Source organism: Argopecten irradians, chromosome 2 (genome assembly GCF_041381155.1).
Source record: "Argopecten irradians isolate NY chromosome 2, Ai_NY, whole genome shotgun sequence".
NCBI classification, from domain to species: domain Eukaryota; kingdom Metazoa; phylum Mollusca; class Bivalvia; order Pectinida; family Pectinidae; genus Argopecten; species Argopecten irradians.
The window spans coordinates 39,641,360-39,664,054 of NC_091135.1; the positions used below are offsets into that span (position 1 = coordinate 39,641,360).

General features: G+C 33.8%; 2 protein-coding genes across 6 annotated transcripts in view; one reads left to right on the top strand and one right to left on the bottom strand.

Annotated features, from left to right (window-relative positions):
* LOC138315445 (RING finger and SPRY domain-containing protein 1-like) overlaps positions 1-22,695 on the bottom strand; it is a 48,469-nt gene that overhangs the window by 13,224 nt on the left and 12,550 nt on the right. The window lies entirely within an intron of this gene.
* On the top strand, positions 399-21,811 carry LOC138315442 (uncharacterized). Of its 5 annotated transcripts, none has more exons than XM_069256476.1 (2): positions 399-602; positions 17,534-21,811. In XM_069256476.1, exons 1-2 carry the CDS (start codon positions 428-430, stop codon positions 19,216-19,218), a joined length of 1,860 nt encoding a protein of 619 aa, XP_069112577.1. In that variant the 5' UTR covers positions 399-427; the 3' UTR covers positions 19,219-21,811. The 5 variants fall into 5 exon arrangements, with proteins under 5 accessions (XP_069112577.1, XP_069112580.1, XP_069112579.1 ...); XM_069256479.1 differs by lacking the exon at positions 399-602 and adding an exon at positions 711-819; XM_069256478.1 differs by lacking the exon at positions 399-602 and adding an exon at positions 3,768-3,895.

Below are 22,695 nucleotides of genomic sequence, written 5' to 3' on the forward strand. Positions count from 1 at the left end.
ATAGCAAAAATTTAAAACCGCTTATATTTACTTTGATAATTTTAAGGTAAAATTGTGAAAATTTTGACTCACGTAAATAAACGACTATACAGTAATGAAATACGCTTATACCAATCCTATATTTTTGTCAGTTCCCAGGGGTTAGTTATAACCATGTAATACTGTGATTCTGTTTCATATGTGTGATGTTTTAATTTCTCCCTTCCAATATTTTCCAACTACGTGATTACAATCATGTAATACACTCTTATCACATTCTCATTGTTAAATTTAAAAGATCAGTTTAATTGCTCCAGGGATTATAGTTTTCTCAAGGTTTTCTGTCGACTCAATGTGTTTAAAGTTTTTGTTTGTACAGGGTAATTTACACTAAAAAAAATCACATCATTCATGTCGGTAAATTGTTATCAATAGTTTAAATAGTTTGATGACGTTGTTACAGTTTGGCTGTTGTTCCTACAGATCGGTAGGATATGTGGACGCTCTAATAGACTTTCATAATGACAGAGTACCAATACTTATCCAAACAGAACTCAACACATCAAAGTCCCTCAACAAATATTGGTCTGTTAAATTGACTAAAGATCATGTGATTATTTTGTGTAAGTATCAAATCACTCATCATTTTAATCCTATATATTCTTTATTAGAATAAGCTACCATCACAAAATGGTTGGCAAATTCTTTAATTTTTAATATATTTATTCATTCTGTTTAAGAGTTGGAATATATTTTATATATATGTGTGGAATTATTGAAATACAACCAGGAAAATGAATCATGGAAATAAAGGAACCGTGGTGACATGTTACCAAAAAGGTAAGCTTGTAATTGTAGATACAAACAACTAAAATCGGTGAGATCATTCAGAATTTTGATTTTAACTCAATCTCTCCTGAAGATACATTTGAGCTCTTCCAATACAAATTATGGACTAGTTCATTGTGAAATTTCAGGGGATAAATGAGTTAATTGTCTGTGACTGAGTAATCAACACATCTGACTTTCTACAAAACATTCTTTCTGTCTGGTGTGGTCTTCCAATTGCTGTAGGTTGATGTCTTGTCTTTGGGAGTCTAGCTTTTTTCCACTACCTAACCTGACACATCCTTCTAGAAACTTACTGTAAACCAATTTTCTTTTGTGATCCCAATACATTTATGAAACGTTATCTGGCGAATTAACATTTACAATAAAATCATTTATTCTGATTGGAATTCACATTCAAATTTTAAATCCGAAAATGTTTATTTTTTGCGAAGTTATTTTGAGGTTGTTCGCAATTTAAAAGTAGCCACAAGTATAGGATTTGAGCAAAAATGTTAAGAACTGTTTGTTAAAAAGAAATGTTTGTCAGACATAAATACTGCTGCTTTCATGTATCAGTGTCGTGGGAGTTTTGATGGGATTGGACAGAGAAGACAGATATGGGTAGCACTGCATTCTTTTCTCAATTTTAATGTGTTTGTGTGTGTGTGTGTGTGTGTGAGGGGGGGGGGTATAACACTAAATGTCTCCATATGAAATTAGGACATGACACAACTTGAAAGACATGGATAACACTATATGCCCCCTCCCCTCCCCAACAGACAGGGCACAAAAATTAAATTTACCAATTATCTGACTGAAAGTCAATATTTAACCACACCCTGTGCTTGTACACGCAAGTATAATTGTACATATGCAATGTGGAATCAAATGTTGCAGCATACACAAAGTCATGTTCAGCAAATGGGTGGTTGGATTGACAGCTGGCCAACTGCCAATTTACAGGAGGTACTCTTTAGTAAATAGTAAAATTACAGACATGATTTCTGTTATGGTAGTAGCCTCATACTATACAAAGGTTGTTCTTTAATAGAAATGCTTGAATGATCTTCTCTGTCTACCTATAGTAGATGGTACAGATGTAGTGGTCACATATTACAATTCCACACTCCTCCCTCCTTTCTCAAGAGCTTTCACCCTCAAAGACACATGCAAACCTAATACCATCACTGAGTGTATTTAGTTGGGCGCCAATTCTGTAACAGGAGAGTAGAAAAAGTAATGGCTAGACTATGGATCAAACCACTAGCCAGATTCTCTACCGATTTGGTCACCTGGTCATCAATGACCGACCAGTTCCAATTCTGCTACACGTATTTATGAATCCATTCAGAACAGACATAATAACATAACACATATCCCATGGAAGTGAAAAACAGATCTTGTCGTCAATTTCATTAATTAGCCCCCTACTGATATATGGTGAACTCAACAGACTTCCTATTTAAGAAAAGAAAAAAAAGCATTCCTGAGTACAGAACATTAGAACCAGGTACATGTAGTGTACCAAGTTTACACACACCTGTTCAACTCTACTGGGATCTTATCTTATACTGTGAGTTATAGACAGCTTGCCTTGAAATTAAATTCTTACACCAATTATTTGATCTTAATAGAAAGGGCAGTGTAGTAGCTAATTGGACCATGGGATTTAAGGACCATTTAAGGGTAATTCAGACCTATCATTTAAGTATTTATATACACCCCGATAGTATAGTATTCTCTTTCAGTCCACAGGGACCTGGCACGATTTTTTTAAACTAACAGTATACATATATTATAGTATCAAGGGTATGAACTCGGCGGTCGAGAAAAACGGACCTATTTTTTTAAAACCATGATTATTTTAATAAATGAGTTATATAAAACATTGACGGATATCTTACCTTAAAGAGAAATAATTTATCTTTCCATTGAGTGCTTGATGAACAAAATTGGCCAAGTATTGACGAAGTTATGGCTTGATGAATCGGGAAATTTACGAAAAATATGCTAGGTAGACATTTCCCTGTCCGGTCGAAATGTCGTCTCGGCTCTAATGGGTACCTCAAAAACCAAGCCAAAATCACAAAATCTACGCTTGTGGTGGTAAACAGTACCCATAACTGTGTTCATCCACAACCTCCTTTGGAGGTGTCATGACCCGTACTTTGTAGAAACTCCATTTAAACATCGTGTAGCTCACTTACTTTAACCGTCACCGCCATGTTCATTTTTCTCTCGGAACGCTTCTCGACTTTACATATCGTGACTACATTATGCAAATTATGTAATGTTGTGCTTGTAGGTAAACTCGAGAAGCGTTCCGAAAAACAAATGAACATGGCGGTGACGGTTAAATTAAGTTGGTTAAAAAATTTTCGTGCCAGGTCCCTGTGTTTCAGTCTAATTCTTTGGAGAGTTGGAGTGAATTAATTTGATATCCTGATGATCGATGTCATTTTTCATAAGTTTCCAAAATTGATATTTATCATATTATGCATAAAATAGGATTTAAAAATCATTTCTTAGTATTTCTAGTATACAAAAACAATGATATTGGTCAATTCTACACCTGTACTGATAGCCAGTAGACCACACAATTGAATAAATTGTCACTTTAGTGTCCTGCTATTGACCAGCTGACCATTTGAAATGGTCAACACCTGAGTTACACGTGTTATAAAGGGTCAAACCACTTGACCAGTGTGTGTTTTTTTTTCTAATTTAAAATCTGCCATTCTGGGGCTAGATCTGAGACAGTTAGGAGATGGTTATCAGCAGAGGGAATCTACAAATGGCTATCTATGGGATCAAGTGAAACACATTTATACTTATTAAATCAGAGAGTACAACATTTAAATGACACCCCTATCATGTAACAGTGGTAAAAGGAATCAAAGTCAGGTTGTTAGATTTTTTCCCAGGGGTACATGTTTCTTTGGACCTTAGCTCCATTGTGTTGGAAATGTACTGATTGAATGACTTAAGTCAACAGTATTGTGGTGGAATATTAGTTACCATAGCAACCAATTCAAAACTATGATGTACATAGGAATTCCAGAGGAAAATGATTTCGAACAAGAAGGTAGTATCATTTCTCAAAGTGTGCTTTTCTTCCTAGTACTACAATCTCAGCCAAGAATATGAGGGCTAGAGGTAGAATGTCTTGGCTACCGCAGCCCCAAGGTAGAGGTTTAGAGGTTGAAAATGTTGGAAAGCTAATCCTTTGGCTTTCTATGATTATGTTTTAAAGATGCTCCACCGCTGACAGAGCATAAATTATATTCATCACTTGAACAATAATTGGTGCTTAATCGTGTATATACGTGTCTAATTAACACCAAAAATGATATAAAATAATTTATTTTGCATTTGGTGCATGGTCAATCATTACTTCATTCCATATAGAATATAGTGCCACAGTTTTTTTTTTCGGGATGCAATTAATTATGTTTTTTGTAATTTTAACTTGAAGTAAAATTAGAAGCTCAAACCTTCCAATGACGGTAATGGTGTAAAGTAAGTAACTTTTGTAACTGAAGAAAAATACTAAATCGTCTGCTCCTGTTTTTGATAGTGAAAAAATACCACTTGTCAACGGTGGAGCATCTTTAAATGAATGTATATGAGGTATATAAATTTTCTTTCCCCCAGTGGACAGAAACATCTGAGTGGGACCTGTCTAAGGATGTAGAATGACAGTTGAAAGAATTTGTGGTTTCCTCAAAAAAAAAAAAAAAAAAATTACCAGTAATCTGACAACATACTCTTATACTCAAGACTATGATTATATACAATACCCTGTTGCAATAAAAAAGATATAGTTTAATTTGGCTATGGCATATCAATTCATTACAACTTGTAAAATTAAACTTGTGAATTAACTTCAATATTCTAGTCATTTAAGATTCTCTTTATCTTATAAAAAGAATAAATAATTCATAATTGGGAAGACCAGATTAAAAACAATATTTCTACGGACCTATTCATACCTTTATTGAAAGATGAATCCTTACATATTGGATATTCATAGCTATATGAATACCAGTAACACCTTTGTTCCAAAGATACAAACAGTACATGTGTACTCAAACAACCCACAATGTAAGTATCTTTTATATTTTGTCTCTGATTACCAACCATAGATAGGCCTATAGTCTGTTTTAACACTTTTGATGAACAGTTTGATAATGTACTTATTAAAAACATTGAACAATCGTTTGAAGTTGTTCAAAGGGTACACAGCCTCAAATCTGATGTGGCAGTCGGGATTGGGTACTGAAATAGGATTTGGGCTGTTTTAAATTTTGTTTGAGTAAGATAAACTTGCTATCTGTCATAACATTAATACAGAAATAGATGTATCTGTTGCAAAATGGTCACGTTTTTATACATTCTATAAGTCTGTACTAGGATACCTAGGGGTTCAATGATAAAGTAGAAAAGGACATACTCCTGGTACCGTAATTACCGTTGACCAAAACATGAAATTCTTAAAATCCTGTGTGTTAACCCTAAAATGAATGCCCAAATCCATAACATATATATAGAATTGTAATCCTATGTAAACCTAAGCAGAAACCAATGTCAATATTAAAGTAAATTACAAATGGGTGAATAAGCTGTCTTGAAATTCTCAAAAAATGTAATTTTTCATCCTTAAAATATTTGTCCATACCAAAAGCAGGACTTACAGACCTCTAATAATGGAGAAATCAATATCAGTTGTTATGGATAACAATTTTTCAACACTTGCACCACTTTGGGCCTCCTGAAATTCTCAAAATCCAGCATTTTCTTCCCTTAAATGATAGCTCATACCCATCACAACATTTTTATCCTTAAATCAATCAAGAAATCAATGTCATTTTCTACAGATAACAGTTTTTCAACACTTGCACCAAAACCTTAACCTGGGGATTGTGGCCATTTGGGCCTCTTGAAATTCTTACAATCCAGTATTTTCCTCCTTAAAATCATAGTTCATACCCATCACAACACTAAATATCCTAAATTAATCAATGTCAGTTGCTACAGATAACACTTTTTCAACACTAACACCAAAACTGTAACCTGGGATTTCTAATGCTGACGCACACGCGTACGCCAGAGTGATTCAATAAGCCTCCTTCTCTTCGAAAGGCGAGCTAAAAACAGGGGCACTACACAGAACAAAATTTGGACTAAACTTTCAGAAAATTATGTAAGCTATTAATCCATTTGCAAAAGAAATCTAATAGAGAAACCTACAAAGTTGTCTACATTTAATTCCAGATATATAGATTGAGGCCTAACTATATAATGGGGAAGGGTGCTTGTACGAACGGGGCATTTATTTGGCTAAATAAGGTAGGGATTTTTTAGGCATAACCCCAGTTTGGTAACTGACCAGATAATATGTCCTTTTATAGGGAAGACTATTGGGCCCTTGTCAGTCTGTAGAAACATCAAATGTTACAACTACATTCAATGTATCATCTACCTTTATCACCTCATCTTTTAGTGACAATGTGTGTATTGTAACATGGAAAATGTAAACCTGTACTCTATAGGTAGCCTAAGTATGCTGATACACTGAGTATATAATCAGTGCAGTCATGCATGAGGTGTACACCGCTCTTCCCTATAGACCTTGGGTTTGAGATGTTCTATAGTAGGGGATGAATACTGATGGTTGATTTGTTGTTTCCCTGTCCATTTTTTCTCTCTCTCTAAAGCACCATTCATTCCTTCTGCAGGGGTGAGTTAAAAAACGTTTAGAGTTCATATGTTTACTAAATGAACAAAGACATTTCCTTTTCTTTTTTTTTCATCCTCCAATATTTGATTTTATATTAGTGTTGTCTGATATAAGAATTATTTGATAACATACCTTGCTACATATACCCTCAGTGTATGAAGCAACACACTGTTTAAAGATGCTCCACCGCCGACAGAGCATAAATGATATTAATCATTTGAACAATAATTGGTGTTTAATCGTGTATATATATGCCTAATTAACACAAAAATATTATAAAATAATTTGTTTTGCCTTTGGTGCATGCGCAATCAGCATTTCATTCCATATAGGATATAGTGTCACGGAATTTTTTCGGGATGCAATTAATTATTTTTCATATTTTTAACTTGAAGTAAAATTAGAAGCTCAAACTTTTCAATGGTGGTAATGGTGTAAAGTAAGTAACTTTTGTAACTGGAGAAAAATACTAAATTGTCTGCTCCTGTTTTTTATAGCGAAAAAATACCATTTGTCAGCGGTGGAGCATCTTTAATTAAATATGTAACCAGATATCACAACACATTTATATTTAAGTTGTTGACCATATCAAATACATTGAGACTATAACATTATGTATGAGATTCTTCAGTAATACAATCAAAGACTTCATTAAATGACGCTCCCTTCTTCAAAAAGGAAGAATAATTGTAAAATAACATTATCCTGATACTGTTACCAGTCCCTGTCATGCTCGTTTGTAAAATACATAATTATAATTCAGGGGTTTCAAAGGATGACAAATTCTAATTTAGCGTCACCCAAGCCCTGTATTGTTATTTGATCGCGGTGGCGTACATAGAATATCAACAATAATGTGTCTGTTTGGGATCTGGTATCTGGCAGGGCTGCCTACACGGTTAGTCCGAGGATCAGCGAGTAATTATAAAACAAATACATTTAAATATTTAAGTGTGCTATATCATAGATCAGTGTGGTATGCCAACAAAAGATTTTCTTATGACGCTCTTATCAACAATTACCTATAAGGCTAGCAAACACAATACTTTATACGTCGCTCATCTGATCCACAGAAAAGGACTACCAGTGCCTAACAACATGAAACTAGATACCTCATCTCTCGCAATGTTACAGTCTCGGCTCTAGCAACCCCTCCTATTCTACACAGCTATTTAATACTCCATGTTCAATTTGACACAAGTGGACTATAGAAATGGAGCCAAGTGTTCAATAGACGGAAAGAGTTAAATACATTAGTCTTTTAATTTCAAAGACAATATGGATTTCGTTTGAAGACGTAACATGCTTATTTAAAAGGACAGAGCGGTAAAAAATCAAATGAAATCATAAAGCAGGAGTTATTATCAAAATTTTATTCAGTTGAAATTTTAATTAATTTAAGGGAATTCAAAATGAAACTATTCCATCTTAACTTCTCGAGAAGACATTCACACGGATAACAGACAAGTCTTGGTTCTGTGGATTTATACAACTATGAAACCTAACAGAAAAACCAATTGTGGAAATTATAATTTTCCTGAGGATTCCTGTGGATATTAAATATTTTAAAAATACATAAGAAATATAATCATGTCGTCGTTTGACTCCCTGCTGTCTGAGAACTCCATTGTTTCTCCCATAGAACAATCAGGTAAGACTTCATACTGACGGATATCGTTAATATAATTAAACCTTTAATAAATGATTAGTTAAACTACTAGTATAATTTTTCATGTGAAAAATTAGCATTTCAACAATTTAATTAAGCTGAGTTGCAACAATAATAGCTAAAATTTATATGGGTGATATATCATTATATCTTGGTTGGAACTGGTTTTGAAAATTTTTAAGATTTTTTTCTTTGAAAATTAAGTTTCAGGGTGAATAATTTATTTACGGTAGCATTGAAACTTTACTTTTCTTAATTGTGAACACGCACTCTGATTAAAGCGTTTAAAAAATTTCAGGATAATCAGATTCATAAATCTATAATAAAGAAAAGATGTTGCCAACTATAAAATTAACTTTTATGTTTTCTTTATAAAAAGAAATTAGGTCAAATAGTGCTAGAGGGTAATTAAATCATTTATTGAAACATGCTAATTGGTCCATTTTAGGTTAAAGTTTATTTTTGAGCTATAATAAGATTATTTTACAGAAGAACAAATCCCATTACCTAGCACGGTAGATGTCCTGATATGATTAAACATTAATTGAAATTAGTGGAACTATAGTAGGTTAATAGAAATATACCTTCCAAATATAGCCAGATAACAATTTCTGAATTATATCTATTAAAGAGTATCTATTAATATCAACACATTCTAATATTAAACATGTTTTAAAATTGTGTATATTGAAAAGCATAAATACCCTAACTTAATAAATGTCCCAAATCATAGGGGACAGATATGGCCCATAATTAAAATTTCTTTTGAATTAAGATATCTAAAACATATGATAGATGGACACCATATTAACTAAAATTTCACTCTTTGTAGTTGTTTTGAGCTATTTGCTGGGTAACAGGCAGAGTATTCCAAAGAATTGATTTTCAACATTGTTTAATTGTTATAGAACCAAAATACCCTGATGAACACGTTTGTCCACCTTTTCTCATGTACAGCCATCAGGAGGCAATGTAAAGCTTATAAAATAAAATGTATTATGGTAAGTCTTAAAAAACAAAGGTCAAAGGTCTGATGGTCAAGGACAGAAATAGTCCATACTTTAGCTCCATCCTTTGTCATCTATGGTATTTACTGTGTAGACCAATGGTATGTACATCATCCTTTGTCAGATATGGTATTTACTGTGTAGACCAATGGTATGTACATCATCCTTTGTCAGATATGGTATTTACGTGTGTAGACCAATGGTATGTACATCATCCCTTTGTCAGATATGGTATTTACTGTGTAGACCAATGGTATGTACATCATCCTTTGTCAGCTATGGTATTTACTGTGTGTATGTAGACCAATGGTATGTACATCATCCTTTGTCACATCTATGTATTTACTGTGTAGACCAATGGTATGTACATCATCCTTTGTACTGTGTAGACCAATGGTATGTACATCATCCTTTGTCAGCTATGGTATTTACTGTGTAGACCAATGGTATGTACATCATCCTTTGTCAGATATGGTATTTACTGTGTAGACCAATGGTATGTACATCATCCTTTGTCAGATATGGTATTTACTGTGTGTAGACCAATGGTATGTACATCATCCTTTGTCAGCTATGGTATTTACTGTGTAGACCAATGGTATGTACATCATCCTTTGTCAGATATGGTATTTACTGTGTAGACCAATGGTATGTACATCATCCTTTGTCAGCTATGGTATTTACTGTGTAGACCAATGGTATGTACATCATCCTTTGTCAGATATGGTATTTACTGTGTAGACCAATGGTATGTACATCATCCTTTGTCAGTATGGTATAGTATTTACTGTGTAGACCAATGGTATGTACATCATCCTTGCTCTGTGTCAGATCATGGTATGTACTGTGTAGACCAATGGTATGTACATCATCCTTTGTCAGATATGGTATTTACTGTGTAGACCAATGGTATGTACATCATCCTTTGTCAGATATGGTATTTACTGTGTAGACCAATGGTATGTACATCATCCTTTGTCAGATATGGTATTTACTGTGTAGACCAATGGTATGTACATCATCCTTTGTCAGATATGGTATTTACTGTGTAGACCAATGGTATGTACATCATCCTTTGTCAGATATGGTATTTACTGTGTAGACCAATGGTATGTACATCATCCTTTGTCAGATATGGTATTTACTGTGTAGACCAATGGTATGTACATCATCCTTTGTCAGATATGGTATTTACTGTGTAGACCAATGGTATGTACATCATCCTTTGTCAGATATGGTATTTACTGTGTAGACCAATGGTATGTACATCATCCTTTGTCAGATATGGTATTTACTGTGTAGACCAATGGTATGTACATCAACCTTTGACATAAACTTTAGCCTAGCTGTCTAAGACACAATGTGAAGATTAACACCAGAGTGACAGCACTCAAAGCTCCTAAAATGTAAACATTATTTTTTCAACAATTTTACGTAAGACCCCCAAGACATTCAAAGAAATGTTCACAACATACTTTCAGAGTACAAGTAGAAATCTTGAACTATTGCAATATTTAAAGAGTGCAGCTACTAGTATGTTGAAGGTCACTGAAGGTCGCGTGTAAACATTTATACAGTGAGGGCTGACGTAGATTAGTAGGATTAACGGGCCTACAATCAATATAACAGGCTCATCCTTGTTTGTAAGTGTCTTTAGATTGTCAAATCTCGCTGTGATCAAACACAGAAAGCTCAACTGCACTGGATTTCGTAACATTTAGCTACCATAACGATCTGTTATCGTTCTGTTACGGAGTATCTCATTCTTAAGATATCACAGGCAGTGGTTGCTAAGGAAATACTCGTAATACCATGACTGAAAAGATCGAAAAACTTGTAAGCTCTGGTAAGTAACATAATGGTTGAGTGTGAAATAACCCGTGACCATGTACTTGAACTCGAACTTCAAAAATTAAAAGGGTAAACAAGTTGAAAGCATTAATTAAGATTAGAGTACCAGTTAAGTGAAGATGTTAAAATATATTGAAAGGGAACTATCTTTTATGAGAAAATTTGCTGTATGTGAGTTAAGCTGTAGTAAAAATTCAATTAAATTAGAAGAAGATATATTATATTTCATGCATGGACAGTTTTAAACAGAATATATCAGACAAAAGTACAGAATGACAGAAAAGTAATCAGATCAATTTATCTCTGTTAATTGGACTAAATAATTAATTATCTGACATCAACAACTTGCCATTACTGGAGCACCAAATTAGACATTTCTATCACTGTACAAAGTTTTCTATTGCCTTAATCCTACAATTTAAATTCCATTAAAAGGCTGTATTAAACACACCATAACTTGACTAGGATCCTGCTGGGACGTAACTTGCTGGCAAAACACATGGTAATAACATGTAGGGAGCTTTCTAGCCTCTCTTGACCTTTTTTTTTTTTTAAATCATACCAAATTTTCTCAGTCACTATCAGACCATGACCTACAAAGTAAAACACCAACTTGATGGGATATTTGTCCATTGCAAATGGTGTTTAGATGCAGAAATAACAGTAAATGGGAAATTTGCATTTAATACTACCAATACACTGTACATGGATACCACTTGACAGATAATTATTTAAATAAGTATGATCATCTTCAAATTCATGAATTTGAACAGAAGTATTGCTACCTGGTAATAGCTGATAAATGAAAGAATCCATTTCCTGCTCTACTGTGAAATATGACTTTAAATTGACCTTGGTGGTTTTTTTTAAATCTGATCCTAAAACACATAAACCAAATGCAGAGTTATAGAAATTGTTGGTCTATATCAACTTTCTTTCTCGATCTACAGTATATAAATGAACGCAGACATAATATACACAACATATCAAGGTCATTCACCTATGACCAACGTCAATTATAAGAAATTAATCATTGTAAATAATTGATACTTATGACTTAGCTTAATCCTGTTTACTCGATCGTCTGATATGCCTTTAATAGCTATTTATGTTTAGAAAACTTGTTTTGTGAATAAACAAGCCACAGATTAAGATTTTGTGATGCTAATCTTAATTCAAGACCAACACGTGTGTTATTGGGAAATTAAACGCTGCTCCCCTGAGTGTTGGCTGCTAGTTTTAATTACCACCTGTTAGTAGGAGGACATGTTTCTCTCCTTGAAATCTTTCTGGAAGGTGAACACCAAACTTTACTACCTGGGAATCACTGTCAATTAATCTAGACTCTTTTTGGGATGACAGGTTCTTTGCATTTGAACTTCATTTCTAAGTCTGCACTGTGAAAAGCTGCATGCTACATGCTTTGGATGTCTTCTTGAAATTTCAAATGGTGAAAGAAAAGATTCACTGGATTTGTTGACAAACTGTTGCATGGATGTACTTTGATCATAAACACAGCAAAGTTATTTTACATTTGCATTATGATTTATACCGGTACTTGGACCTGTTTGGTTTGACAGGAGACATTTTCTGAGACTGTATATGAAGTATTGATTGGCTACGTGAGAAGGTGATGGCTGCTTCTTGGTGGTCAATGAACTATTGGTGACAAAAGATGGGAGGTACTGAGGCACAGACTACAACAAACTGCAGAGTTTATGTATCCACATTGGAAGGAGAACATGTTAGTCTCTAGTTCAGTGGAAACTTTCATGACATCTTTGTGTGTGATGGCATTAGAATTACTGGAGATCCCTATCTAAGTCGGCCATGTAATTAACTATTGTTACCTCTTCTTTGTCATTTTGGAGGACAAAAGATAGTTGGATGTAACATTTTTCTCTATCAGATTCAGAATTACTTTACAGAAGAAACATTAAGTGTTATTGATCACATTTCTTTTATTGGGAACACAGTTTTTTTTTAAAACCATGACAACCCAAGTCAAGATGACCCAGTATGGTATGTATGATAAATAATCAGAACTGTTTCAGGAACATTGAAAAGGCATTATTTTTCAAAATGCAAACTTTTTCACTTTGTCATAATGATATTTTATGACCATCATCTGATATTGTTTCATAATTATAATTGACTACAAGAACACTACAGTGAGTGTATATATATTGACTACTGGATGTACTCTATAGCATTTAACTCAATGTCTATTCAATATTCACGTAACAGCACCAGTTGGTATATCAAACTATATACCTATCAATTATACAGTACAATTCCTAAATTGATTATGATAATTACAGGTTTAAACGTGTGGTTCCTGTTACACCACCCGTATATGAACATGACATACCTGTATTGTTAGGTATATATAGCGGTACATGTAGGCCTATCACCTGTACACTGGGTAATTAGATGATAATCAGTTGTTACAGACATAAAGCTCTGACCGTCGATATCTGTTGGGAACTGTCACAATTTGTGTCATTTAAACTGAAACACCTTAAGTCCATGTAGTACATGTCACAGTCGGAAACTACTACATTGTACTACGTCGCCAAAAACTGGTGTTCATTCAATTTGATTCTAAAAATTTGGAGGCACTGCCAAGTCTCCTAAAACTACAGAAATCTCTGATTAAAACATATTAAAGGTAAAGTTAGAATATTTCTGTAAAAAACTTTGATCTGCCCTTAGTAATAGAGGATCTTACATGAGTGACTATGTGATATGGAATTTATCAATCGAGTTCAATAATTTAATATGCCACGAGACATGAGTGGCATATCAGATTATTTAACGAGTTTGATAAATTTCATATCACATAGTCACGAGTGTAAGATTCTATTTATCATATAACTTTTAATAATAGAGATATAAGTAAAATTAATATTTTGTCTCTCTGTAAAACAGAAGATATCCGGCTCGGATGTGACGTCTCTGTCTACTGAGACAATCAGCCAAGTCATATATATATTATGACGTCAAAACTACCAGTGATGCCATCATAGTGTTATTACACATGTGTCTTACGATATTTATGACATGGCCGTATGACATGTAATAAAACGATTTTGAAGGGACCTTCAAGTCTCTTCAAAAACTACAGAGATATCCTTACACCAAACTCAATCCAGAATATAACTGATTACTTATCAGAAAAACCTTGGATCTGTTCAGGTACCTTTTTAAACCAGGTATTTAAAACATTTACATAAACCACTTGGCGTATTTATCCTAAAAGAATTAATTATCTATTTGAATTAATTATCTATTTGGTATCTTATATTTTGAATAAATAAATTTCATCTAATGTTGAGAAGGCCTCCAAGAACTTATTTCAATTTGAAATTTAATTAAAGTCGTCGGCACTAATTTGACTGGCTATAACCAAATATAAATTGTCAAGACACTTTAAGGAATTGTTGGATCAATCCATCAATTTACCTGTATAACTTATAACTGTTAATGCAAAAAAATGTGTGAAATATAAATTTACACTGAAATGTATAACATAAATAAGGATATTCAATATTTTCCTGAAAAAAATATACAGGTATAACTATTCATACAAGCGTTTTTTTTTTCTACAACTGAAGCAATATCTGTAAAATAACCATTTCATATAACGAAAACTTACGTAGTATATTGATAACTTAAATTTGTGAATTTGAAAGGTTTTTAAATATCTAAGATCCTTAGTTCTTATAATTACATAGTTAAATGTAAAATAAAGACTATCTGCTTAAGAAAACTGGAAAAGAAAATGTGTAAGTTGACATTCTAATGAGCTAAGAGACTACCCTAGCTATAATCTTGTTCCAAAATCAATTGCCAATGTGGCTTTGATAGTATCCACTGACAAAGCCAGATAAAATCCCCCTTAATCCGTCAATACAATCCGGAGACAGATTAAAAGCGGAACTTTCAGGTTGTGTTTTCATTAGGCCTGGTGTTTTTACACCCTGGTTTTTAATCTGTTTAAGTTTAGACAAGGACTTAGCGTAATACGAATTGTAACACCTGAGGTTTACAACAAGGTTTGACCTAGTAATTAGTCGGCTCTTAATGATGACACACATCTGTACAGTTGGTCATTTGGACTGTGCGTCCTTAACAAAATGGGCGAACATTGCCTTAGAGAACCGTGAATGACAGCTCTATCACAACGTAAATGGAATGACAAAGTTATAGATACAATAATCAAAGTTTCTTGTGGAGGACATTCTAACTGTGTAAAAGCTTTGGAACAGCCCTGAATGTTTTTCTGTTGGAACTGGAACATTTGTTAAAGGATTTGCCCTGGTCTTCTTCCTGAAAGTGTTTCAAAACTTTCTCGATTGATGAAAGATTTCATCACTTCCTAAAAGGATTTTGAAAATAAGCTTAAAGATAGACAAATATTTAGAAAGAAATGAATAATTATTTGAACCATGACTTTTTGGCAATATGCCCTTATAACGGTGGCGAGACTTTCCTAACCTTATCTTGGCATCAGTTTCACAGGAGGAATGTAACAATGTTTGGAATGAACTTGTGAATTTGTGTGAAAGTTACGAGGATTTTTGACAACTAAACTGGTAAACCAGAAAAGGTGGTTAGATACCAGAGGTGACATTGCTGTGGTTGTGTAAAAAGACCTTCTATAATGGATGTGCTGGGAGACCTCAGCGGCATGCTGCACAAAAGCAGCATCATGGAGGTCAATGACTCCACAAGTAGGTCAACGTTACTATTCCTGGAACAATTGAGGAAGGGAGTGGGTGGGGGGAGGTAGGGAAAGAAGGCACTATTAGGAAATGTGTAAAATTCTGTTGGGAGAGGTCTGAAAATTTTCATTTTCTCCAGACCCTTTAAAACGTGAAATTAATGAAGATCTATCTGTTTTCAATGTTATTTCTTAGAATAACACATCTTTGAAGTTATTAGTCTTTCATGGTGAGAACTCTGTGAAGCACTTTGTCGTATCACTATAATATAAATCAATAGGTCTAAAAGAAGAATTTTTAACTACTGTATCAATATCATACTATAAATCTGTATGAAAGCAAATACGACATAGTTTCCTTAAATAGATATACTGACACATTGATTTGATCAAATATCTGATATTTTCCACTAGGTCAATCAATTAGTACTAAAACAATGGCTGTAGTTAATGGAGCATTGCCCATTATAATGGCCCGTGTCTGCGGCCGAACCACTTCCTGTTTCGACACACAATCACGATATCTCCAAGGTAGAGCTAATGGTTATGTCAGATCTCTCAACGATCAAGTACCTGAACCTACTGCACCTTGGTCAGAACATCAAACGATAATGGTATAATAACAAGTTAATATCATTATTACTGATGTCAGATGAACTTGAATATTTGATCATGAGATGTGCTAAATCTACAGCAAATTTTCCAATAATCAATACATTTGTACCCTTCACTAATTCAATCAGTAAAATACAATTAAAAATGTTAATAAGACAGGATACAAAGATTCGGTGATGAGTTTTTCAAATTGGCATCTGTACTGTACATGTAAAACTAAAAGTTAATACTCAATATCTTCTGTACATCTACTGGTATCGCTCAAACATGTGGGCTTGAACTTCAGGACAATTTTTCATGAAATTTCTGACCGTGAAGCACTTGTAAAAGTTAAACAACTACTTGTTACAAGGATACCAATTAAATAAACAACTACTTGTTACAAGGGTACCAATTAAATAAAATATTAATCATCCTAACAGTAATTTCACTTTAAACCATTGTTCTGAATTTTCAAACGATTCTTGTAACCAATACCAACGAAATGATTTATTGATTAAAAGTTCCGACAGATGAGACTTGTATTGATTAATGACAGAATATTACCTCGACTGTTCACTTACTTGTCGGCTATATCATAGCCACAGATTACCACTGCAGGTTTCATTTACAAGTCAGTTTTAATCGTGCTATAGATGACCGTTACATAGATTATTGATGAAGTGTAATAGAGCCAGACCCTTCACTAATGGCTCAACAATTAACCTCTCCATGTATAAACCCAGTCTGACTGTCAAGTGATGCTAGTACAAATCAGACAGCGTCGTGGGAAAGTAGTGAAAATTTACATGTTTTTCAGGTCGTATTCAATTCCGACAGTTTCTTATTTGTATAATTGTCAGATATTTACAGCATAAATCAAGCCATCACAGTTCCAGAAACCAAATATTCAGGAAACAGACGTCACAATCATATTTTATAACACATATGTATCATAACTGCAGGTAACAGTTTTGAAGTACATGTATCAGGTATTTCTGTTGTAATATATATACTTATAGTGAAATGCACAGTTATTGTAATTGAGTGATGATGATACATTCATTATAAAACTAATTTTTTAAATCTGAAATGTCATCCTGATTATAATTTCTAAACTTGTTTTTTTTTTACAGGGAATTTCTTTATCATGGATTCGGAGCAGCTGATAGTGAATCCATTTGAAGACCTACAGAAAGAGGCTCTGGACGTTACCAAGAAAGTGTCGGTTACCGAGAAATTGGTCAGTGTGAAAAATAATATATGTGACAACCACTTCAACATTAAACACGGACAACTTCAGCGCGAGGTGAATCAAAAGATGAAAAAGATTCACAACAGTTCTAGTGCACTCCGATATGAAGTGAAAGTCTTTGACATCAACAAAAGGAAAATTGACCTTGAGACAAAACAAAGAATTCAACCCCAAAAGGATTTCACATATGATGCTACACAAATTAACAATTCAGAAAAACGTCTTGGGATTATGCAAGACTGCTACTATTTAGACAAACAGCAAAAGTTTCCTCTACGGGGTCGTACCCTAAATGACTTGGATTCTGCTCCGTTGGTGTCTAAAGCTCGTAACAAACTACGAGAACAAGAACAGTTACAGCGTGCAGAGGAGCGGTCACGAATAGCGGCGTCAACTCCAGGAGCTCTGTCTGTTAATTCTCAAAGTACTCATGTGCCAATCTGGAGGAGAAGAAGCTCAAAGTCAGCACCTCCTTCATCTTACCCAGCTGCGCCATCATCTATAGCATCAGCTAAGAGAGACAAAAGTTATAAAGAGCGGGACCAACCCGATTCTAAGTTGCCATCTATAGAGAGGCCAAAGAAAAGTGCCTCTCATGTGAAATTTTCTCTACGAGATGACTTTGATAAGAAAAGTTCAACTGACCGTTTAACACGGTCACAGACCTATGCCTCTACTCGCTCTATGACAACGCATCGCACAACGGCCTGGGATGACAGTGACGACGACATGGATGATTTAGATGCCATGGAAAGAATTGACTTGCGAGCTCTTTTGTTTGGTGATAAGTGTTCCGAAGCATCAGGTACATCACGGCCCCAGACACGAGAGAGTGTGAGGTCAGTACGCAGTGCGAGGCGGGGTCAGTCCCAGCCAATGACACAAGAAATGATGATTGAGGAACAAAAGAAACTTGACAAAAAGCTGGTGCAATTCTACAAAATGTGTGATAAGAAAAATGATGAAGAAAGTGAGGAAGAGGAGGAAATTGTTGAAGTGAAACCTCCTCCACCTAAAAGTAAGTTTCCGGCCGTTCAGCACACTTCAAAAGCTTCAGCTATTCTCAGTGTATTCTCTAAACCTTTGGATAATTCCAAGAAATGGAAAACAGAAGAGGAGCTCAAACAAGAGGAAAAGCAACAAGCTGCGGAAGAAGCTCGTAATAAACAAATGTCTAGATCCAGTGACAGATCGGTCGTCATAGAAACCGTCAAACCAGTGAACAAGGAAAACAAGGAAAAGAAAAATTTATGGGAATTAATAAAGACTTCCATGGATGAAGGAAAGATTAAACGTGCTGTAACACCTACTCAACTGATTCTGTCACAGATGACAAAACTGGATTTATCGAACCGTCGACAATCACATGTGCCACTGAACTCTGCCAGTCGGGCAATGAGACATACGCCGACATTCAAAATGAGGCGAATTGTAGAAGGATTAATGAAGAATCGTACAAAGTTTGAACAACAGGAAGTGGAAAATTTGAAGAAGCAGCTTGAAGGTGGAACGAGCGGAGGAGGAGGAGGCGAAGGAGAAGGACAGATGGTAGGGGCAACTGCGTAATAGGAAAGATGGTAGGGCAACCGCGTAATAGAGACAAAGCCCAAATGTGATCATCACAAAGAAACTGTGATACAAATCTTATATACATGTATGACATTATTGTAACAGAATTGGTTTGTGGTTTAATTGTGGATTTATTCATAGCATCGCCACAAAAATATTCTTAGAGGGAATTCTACATATCTCTTTGAGATTGCTTTGGAACTATTCAAGTGAGTTACTGCAATCGTGTCTATAAACTAGATACTAATATTCTCTTAGTTAAATAACTACAGTTGAATTATGACATTTAAAATCATTTTCATGAATCAATTCTAGCTTATAATTAATTGTGGTTTTGATTGAGTATATAGTTTGAGGTCAATAAATACAGAAATATATTAAGATTCTATTTATTTGTCAAGTTCAGACACTTTAAAAATGAATTCGATTAGACTTTGTGCTTGCTAGGAAATATTTTTGATATCATATGATGATCTCACTTCCATAAATATGATGTTTTTGAAGTCTCGGTTCTTGATTTTGTGAAAATATCAAACATGACATTAACTTTATTTTTGATACTGTGACAAATGGGTCGTATTAAACTCATGTTTGGAAAAGAAAACGGTATTTTGGAAAGATAATTTCTTTTGAAGTAAACTGTTCATTTTGGGATTTGGGATAAAGGTTTTGAAATAATTTCCAACAAGAAATCAGACTCCAAGTACCTTGTAGAAAAAGTTCCTAATTACACAACAACACCCACTAAACATAAGCATGACTCAACAATAATGATATCAGCTCCATTTACCTGCAGTGACAGGTAGTATATAGTGTCAAGTCTAAAAACTTGTAACTCAATATCGGATATAATATCATGTAATTTATACTCCAATGTGCCAAATGTGTGTATGTCTATACGCCTATCGTCCTGTGGGGCTCACCCTAACCTTGGGTGTCTGTGTGTTTAGCAGTATGTGGGTTTAGAGTTAGCCTGGTGTCGATTCACAGAAACAAATGTAATTATGGGTGCACATCCAGTAATAATGTAACATATGTATAGGGTTAACCAGCATGTGGCTGGATTTCAAAATAAATTTATTTAACAACTCATGGTGATAGACATATATATATATTTTTTTTTTTTAAATAAACTCTCTAAGTCATATCTGACCTACAGATTGATAATTTTTAACAAGTTTATTGTTTTACAGTCATACCTAATCTAATTAACTAATAATGAATTTAAAATAATAATGTACAACAGAAATTAGATCTAAATCCTGAAAATACTCCTGTGAAGTCAATAAGTTTTAATCAATTTCAAAAACCAAAAAAATAATCATTTTGGAAAGCAGATAATCTCTTTACACTTTACATAGTGAAATCATTTCTCTTAAAAGTGTTAACTAAGATTACCTATTATCATAACAAATGTGAGAATTATTTTTCTTACACTCACAAATTGCAAATTTTGATCTATTTTCATAAATTTTAATCAATGTCTATTTGTTGTAAAATTTCTATTAAGCTATTTATACATAATGTATATTTAATGTTTTGTTTGTTATTTTTTTCCTTAATGTAACCAATTTCAGCCATTATTTGTAATTAATTACATTTTAAAAATCAATTATTTCAAATCATTTTAAGGCCTAAAAGAAATTTTGCTTTTGATTTTAACTGAAGTGTATTACTGATTGTTGTTGTCGATATACGTGTGTAGTTTTTATTTTTTATGATTTTCTCGTCATCCCAAAGTCAGGTGCTATATAATGTTATAGTGTTGATAAATTACTATACTTTACAGTGTGAAAATGTGTAAACAATATTTTTTGGTTAAGTTCAAGTTGAAGTTTTAGTATACCAGCAAATTGTAGTCGCTATTCAATAATTTATTGACATGGGATTCATATGATTAGATAATCCCACTGAACATGTCTAAACGACTCCTCATGATATAGACTCTGGTCTCCAGTGGCCATTTAAACGTGAAACAATGTTATGTAATTAAGGGTTACATACTATTACAACATAAATACTCCCCTAGTGCTTTCATTTGTAGTTGTCTTATTCTTTTCTATTTCAAACAGATTTTCCCCATTTTTTAGTTTGATGTACAATGTAATGATCCTAATTCCTCCAAAACAAACTGCAAAAGCCATGTAGATTTTATTGAATGGTGTCAATGTCACATACCAACCGTGAATGTTTGTAGACAAGGAACACTTTGTGTTAGTACATTTTAATGTTACTATGACAGAAAATACTGCTACTCAGATTATAAACTGTAATGTTTTGTCTCAATCATCAATTGAGTCCCAATATTTATCAACTGTCATAAATAATGTCTAAAGTAAACCAGTACTGTCCTTCCGATGTAATGAGAATAGTGTTTACATTATTTACTCTGTCTATTGTGTGTAGGGAGCAGTTATTTGTACGTGGTCAGTCGGCTGTACTTCAAATTTCACATTTTTTTCTCAGTTTTATCCTAAACTAGTTTGACAGTAGCTTGTTACATTAGTCAGATTAAATCAAGTTTGCCTATTATATTAGTCTGAATGATTTTGAAGTTTTCAAAAGTGTTTGAATAAACAAGTAAGACATATGAGATGTTTGTTGTATTTTTAAGTGACTGGTAAGACATCTCTCTATCCAGTTGCGGGCTAAAAAAGACTAGGACTACAATAACCCAGAAATGTAGTATAAAATCAAGTATCCTTGCAGTACACAAATCTATGGTAATGTGCCAGACAAAAAGAGGAATTTACCATTATAATGAAAAGTTATTTATTCCTATTAATACCCATGACACTTTCACAAACAAAATAATGGAATCATTGTTTACTTTTTAAAGAGCTGCTATGACACAAGTGTACACATATCAAATAGGAAAATCAGGGGTTATTTCTCTGCAATGAATAAATGTCATCATAATTATATTAATGTCCTATTAACCATCAAGATGATTTAATGATAAACCAGGTTTTAATGAAGGAAAGTACCAGCTGAGAAAACACCAATTTATGGTCAGAACCTAACCAACGCCCAACATGGGTAATGAACTAATGCAAGATTGTGGAGATATTTGACCATGATAGCCCTGTCATCTACAGGCACCAAAATTAAATGATCAGCCACTAAGGAAATACAGGATATGAAATAACAACAAACTGTATACTGAAGAAGTTATTTTTTCCTTGATAAGCTACATTCACTGCCAAATATCATATACCTGGTATATGACACAATAAACAATGTTATGGTGTATCATTTCTTTCACAAAAACTTCTAACTTCATCAAATATCAACTGTTTATAAATCACAGTGTCAATAGTAAAAGATCTATGACATGGATGTATATAAAGTTATACAACAAGTAACACTATGATTTAAGAAGACCAGTTTTATCTCCACTGTTAAGTAGACACCTTATGGGTATTGTATTTAGGGCCAGATTCGTGATATAAGATTAACATTAAAATATTCGTG

Bases quoted from the DNA above. Each gene is read 5' to 3' on its own strand.
- LOC138315442 (XM_069256476.1), top strand. From the start codon at position 428: ATGACGTTGTTACAGTTTGGCTGTTGTTCCTACAGATCGGTAGGATAT. The intron at 603-17,533 runs GTAAGTATCAAA...TTTTTTTTACAG, and splicing joins AGATCATGTGATTATTTTGT to GGAATTTCTTTATCATGGAT.